The sequence below is a fragment of the Belonocnema kinseyi genome, chromosome 7 (genome assembly GCF_010883055.1).
Source record: "Belonocnema kinseyi isolate 2016_QV_RU_SX_M_011 chromosome 7, B_treatae_v1, whole genome shotgun sequence".
In the NCBI taxonomy this organism is placed as follows: Eukaryota; Metazoa; Arthropoda; class Insecta; order Hymenoptera; family Cynipidae; genus Belonocnema; species Belonocnema kinseyi.
In genome coordinates, this window is record NC_046663.1 from 129,188,467 (window position 1) to 129,194,517 (window position 6,051).

Here is a 6,051-nt window from a genome sequence, read left to right on the forward strand (position 1 = left end):
AGGGAGCTCTTCTTAATATTTTGACACCAAAATCATGTCGATACACCTTACCGACTGCGAGTAAAGCCACCCACGCTTTAACTTGACAGACTGTAGATATGCATTTTTTAAATTAATATAAGAAGTATTTGATCTAAAAATAGATTTTGAAATATTAATAATTAAAAACTATAATTAATACAAATACACTTATTAATACTTTATATATTTAAGTACAATTTCACAATTTGATTTTTCAGAAAAACTCGTCCATTCTAATGGACAGAGATAACCTTCTGACGCGAACATTTACAAATATTCTGAAGTGATATCTTTCAAGAGATGTAGCACTTCAGTTTAACGCCGTAAAGGCGACTGAGAAGAAACCAAAGGTTTTTAAAAGCACGCAATTCTATAAGTGTATCCATGGTAAATAAATTTCCTTATTTTTATTTGTATTTACTTTAGCTTTAAAATATATATACAAATTTTAATATTTGTTATTTTATTTCAGATTTCATAACTGCAAAATACATGAGCATGTCGCTACGACTTACGGAGAAAAAATGTCTACACGCCTTAGGACCGGTATTAACAAACGCCATCGATTGGGACTGGCATCGAGCTTTTAGAACAAAAAAAAATAAACCTAAAAGATGTACCGATTGTACTTGTGAATGAAAACGTTGGAAATTTTGAATAAATATGTAAGACGACAATGTACAAATTTATTTACAGACTTTTAGGGCAATTGATTTCTGCCAAAAAAGAACATACGAGCTATATTCCATTTTTCTTACAGAAATCTGGAAATTGTTAATATTCTCAATGTAGCTCATAGTGTTTTTATGTCCGGAATGATTTAATTATAAAAATAAGTATTACATTTGCAATCTAGGTCGCATCTAGATCTACTAGATTTTACTAGATTCACTAGAACGCGCCAGTACCCCTGTTGTAGATAGCGGCTAGTCGATTGGAGCGTTACATTTGCGCGAGTATAGACTCGTGGCGGTCTAGGCTGGAACAGTATAGCGCCATTAATTATTTCCACACGGGACGCAGTAGACGGGATCAGAATTATTTTCGAAACCTGGTTAAAAATTTCGCCGAACATGTTAATTTTTAACAGTTGCAAGGTTTTGTCTGCAACAAATTTTAACTTTTTTCTGTGATTTTTTCAAGTCTGCTCTCTAAATATGAATCAGTGAAAAATTAACTCACTGAAATAGTAGTTAGACATTTCACTGATTAATCAGTGATTTCGGACTTATTCACTAATCAGTTCAGTAACACCAGAGTAAATCATGTTAAGAGTTGCAGTTACTCTTCTACTCCAGTAGCAAGAAAAATTCCCTAATGAAATTAATTTGTTAATTTTCGGGCTGTAAGTCTGCTGAATTAACTGCGGGAAAAATATACTCTAACTCGTATAGGAAGTACTTACTTAACATGTGTGTAGATGACAGTCCAATCTTGATATTAAAGTAATATGTAAGGTTGTTTGTCATTTAAAAGCATCGAAACTTTTCACCTTTTTTAATATTTGATAATATTTATGGATTTTAAGTTTTTACTATGATTCTTTGATTGAATGTACTAAAATATTATTTTATTATGATTGATAAATTAACATGGTGCAGTGCTGCCAAATCTCGAAAGTGGTTATTTCACTGAATCAATAAGTAACCATTCACTGATTGTCAGTGACCCATTTATAGCTATTTGAATCAGTGAAATTTCACTGATTCAGATTTAGAGCTCGAATTCACTCACACTTTGCCTTTTCCCCATTACTGTTAAAGACTTTTAAGGATGCCGTAGCAGACGACAGCAAAAAAATTTAACTTGATTTTTTGCTGTGATATTAGTGCATTATAATATCGTACAAAGCTCCGGGACCTGCTTGTACGTTATCATATTGCGCTTTTTTGCAATATAGAGATTTTGCGATATTATTGTGCGATATTTTTTTCTCCGTGTACCTTACTTATTTCTTATCTATTTGTATATTACAATAATTTCTTGACAAAATAAGTTTCTTAAGCAGACAAATGTTACAATAAGAACATTTTTTATGATTCAAAATTGTTTAATTAATATCACAAAAATGGCTCTAAGAGTGTTTAAAAACTATACTTTTAACCGAGCCAACTAACTGCGATTATTTACAGTTTAACATAAATGGAAAGAATTTGTGATGATAAATCATAAGTTTTCATAACTACATATAATAAAAGTTATTTTATAATGAAAAAGCTTTATTAGAATATAGCAGCGGCGAGGATATGCGTATAATGCGAGGGCAGGCATCACGACTTGGGTGGCTGTCTTTTTTTCTCTTAACATGAACAAGTGAGAGTGAGGAGGACACGAATGATCACGATCCAGAAACCGTTCTAATTTATTCTTTTCATTACTTATCACCCAGAATTACCACAGAAGTTAATAACATTATGCATTTTTTTTTTGCTAATTGCACTGACCATACATAAGTTTTAATTTTAATTTTAAAAAAGGGAACAATAAAATTGTAGGGCTGGTAAAAAATGCTTTATAATATTATTGTTTTTAACAAAAAAAAAAGTTAATTAAACCAAACAACACGAATCTTCAACAAAATAGTGGAATCCCTCACCAAAACTGACAGATTTTCAACCAAATAGTTCAATTTTCAACAAAAGAGATCACGGAGAAAAAGATATCGCACATGATATCGCAAAACCTCTATATTGCAAGAAAGCGCAATATGATAACGTACAATCAGGTCCTGGAGCTTTATACGATATTAGAATGCACTAATATCACACAAAAAATGACATTAAATTTTGTTGCTGTCGTCTGCTACGGCGTCCTTAGCAGCAAAGGGAAAAATGCAGAGTATGAGTCAGTTCGAGCTATAAATCGGGACTCTAGATTTAAAACAACATATTTCGGCGAAAGTTTCATTGAGGTTAGGAAAATAATTCTGAACTCGTCGAATGCGTCGCGCTGAAGTGAGCAAATTTCAGTAAAACATGTAGAATCTACGACAGAAAACACAAAAAAATATGTACTTACTGATATATTTCCTCCGAAATAAATCACATTATTTTAGACGAATTAGAACTTACTTAATACAATTTAGCAAAAGCGCAAAATGCAACTGACGGATGGGAATCCCCATTTCTTACGTTATAGATTGCAGAATTATGCGGTATATAATGTAAAAACTTGCAATGTACGATATCACGATTTTGCGCTATTATAATGCGATAATTACGATATATAGCGCAGGAATTACGATATATATTATAATTTGTGCGATATAGTTTTCTCAGTGATGAATGTTAAGTAATATAATAGAATCCTCCTCGAAAGCATGTTGATTTTTCACTACCAAACATTTGAATTTTTAACCATAAAAGATTAAATTTCTATCAAAAGATAAATTTTCAGAAAAATGTCAACACAGAAAAAACAGAAGATAAACTCTACATCGATTTCCGACGAAAGATTCTCTGCAACAAAAATTAACTTCACAGGATAAACTTTACAAAAATATCGGTTAAACTTTCTTTTGTTTTTCCATGACAAACATATGTTTTTTAAAAGACGCGAAGTTGGCTAAACAAAACTTTATCGCTCTAAAAAATTTCCTGTAAAAAGTTTTATTCTTAGTTTTTGCTGTAAGTTGATTTTAAACCAAAAGGTTGAATCTTATACAAAAATAAATGAATTATCAATTTAAAAAGACAAGTTTTCAAAAAAACACGTTCAATATTCAATAAAAAAGGATAATAATAATTGAATATTTAACCAAATAGTAGACTTTGAATTCAAAAAGAATAGTAATAGTACAATAATACCATTTAAAATTTTTTTGAGCCAGGAAGACGATTCTTTTAGTAGACTGTTGAATTAAAAAAAAACGTTCATTTTCTAATAGAATAGCTGACTTTTTGACCAAAAAAGATGAATGCTCAATCCAAAAGGACGAATTTTCTATTCATAACCGTTTAATTTTTGACAAAAATATAAATTTTTAGCAAAATAGTGGAACTTTGAACTTGAAAAAATGTATTTTGAACCAAACGTTTGAATTTTCAGAGAAAGAAGAGTAAACTTTGAAGGAAAATCAAACAGTTGAATTTTTAAGCTAACAAAGACGAATAATTTTTGCATAAATGTCAATTTTCAACCAAAAAGTTCATTTTTAAATAAGAGTGATGACTCTTTGACCTGAAAAGATGAATTTTCAAACAAAACGGACGAATCTTCTATTTAAAACAGTTTCATTTTCGACAGAAGAGATTAATTTTAACAAAATAGTTGAATTTTTAACTTGCAAAGATGAGTTTTCCACCAAATGTTCCAATTTTCGAACATAAAGAGCTTAGACTTTAATTAACATCCAAATAACTGTACTTTAAAGCTAAATAGACTACTCTTTTGCAAAAACAGTTCAATTTTCAACAAAAAGTTAGTTTCTAAATAAGAAAGATGAATTTTTCATCGAAAAGAAAGAATTTGTTTAACCAACTTAACTTTGAATGAAAAAGTTAATTTTTTAACAAAGTATTATAATTTTTAACCCGCAAATATAAATTTTTGATAAAAAATTTCATTATTAATTTGGAAAGATGCATTTGCTACCAAAAAAGATAAATTTCCCATGCAAAATGACGAATTTTATATGAAAAAAGATGACTTCTTTGACAAAACAGTTTAACTTATCACTCGCAAAGATGAGTTTTTAAGCCAAAGAGACGTATCTTTTTCGAAGACAATTCAGTTTTTAAGAGTAAAGTTAATTTTTAAATAAAAAAGATTACTTTCTGACCAACAGAGATGAATTTTCAATCCAAAAGGTTTAATGTTTTATTCATAATAGTTAAATTACTGACGAAAATGATCAATTTTTACAACAAAACAAATCATTTCAAAATAAGGAATATAACCTTTTATCCAAAAAATATGAATTTTCAATTCAAAAAGACGAATTTTCTATTCAAAACAGCTTGATTACCGACGAAAAATATTAATTTGAACAAAAAGTTCATTTTTATATCAGAAATATAACTTTTTGACACAAAAAGATGAATTTTCAATCCAAAAAGACGATTTTTCTATTCACAGCTGTTTAATTCTCGACAAACATATGAATTTCACAAAAAGTTTGTTTTTAAAGAAGAAAGATGAATTTTTAATCCAAAAGTTTAAAAAAAATGCACTATTATAATTAATTAACACGATGGTCAAAGTTATATGGTCAAAATTTGGAGAGCCAGCAAGTCTGTCTGCATGGTCGAAAGGTCCTTTCATATTTTTTTCGACATTGTTAAAAAGACTCTTATTACTTTATCGCCAGTCTGACTTTTATAAGAGCATTGCACTCACTATCAGGGATAACTAAGGTATCCTTTTCGGAATGGTAAATACGCACATATTGTTTTCACTCATTTCGTCCATCCAAGAAGGAGCAGATAAGCCATTACGTATGGTCCATTGCTTGATTTTTGCGCGTCGATCATGCGCGTGAAAATTTAAAGGGTATCGCTAATTGGCTCCAATTAGCATAACGAAATCGTAGACCGCATAGTGATATCTGTTAAAAAAAGAAGGTTTTTACCAACTATTTCAGAGTAAAGTGAAGTGTATTTATTAAGGATTTATTGAAAATATCTTATTCTGTAAGTACCTGTTTTAAATAAGTTAATATTTTCTATTAGTAATGTGAGATTTAAGACATTTAATTAAAATCTTTTTGAGGTTAATGTAAGTTTAAAATAGATTATAATTATTTAAATAATCACTGTTAATTATAGCATTAGTCGATTTAGGATAAACTTGAATTGTACTCATTAATTTGAAACTAAATCCTTATTTTTCAGTTCTGACATCAACTGCTGAGATTCATGCAAAGACAGATGGCAGGTGCAGGGTCAAAACACTCGTGACCCTACATCCAGTTGATGGAGTCGAATAGGTATGTTAAGGTGGTTTTAGCGTGACTCAGTGAGTCATATGAGAGTGTAAAAAAGTATTTTTGATTTACATGGAATCTTTTGTGTTTGAAAATCCGAAAATTAA

At 29.8% G+C, this 6,051-nt stretch overlaps 2 protein-coding genes across 12 annotated transcripts in view; one reads left to right on the forward strand and one right to left on the reverse strand.

Annotated features, from left to right (window-relative positions):
- The window catches only part of LOC117177548, a 5,246-nt gene extending 4,566 nt beyond the window's left edge, over positions 1 to 680 (forward strand). For all 7 annotated transcript variants that reach the window (XM_033368347.1, XM_033368346.1, XM_033368348.1 and 4 more), the window contains 2 exons: positions 240 to 408; positions 494 to 680. In XM_033368347.1, the coding sequence (XP_033224238.1) occupies positions 240 to 308 (69 nt within the window). In that variant the 3' untranslated portion in view covers positions 309 to 408; positions 494 to 680. The remainder of the gene's footprint in view (positions 1 to 239; positions 409 to 493) is intronic.
- Positions 1 to 6,051, reverse strand: part of LOC117177547 (protein kibra) — a 441,495-nt gene that overhangs the window by 394,199 nt on the left and 41,245 nt on the right. The window lies entirely within an intron of this gene.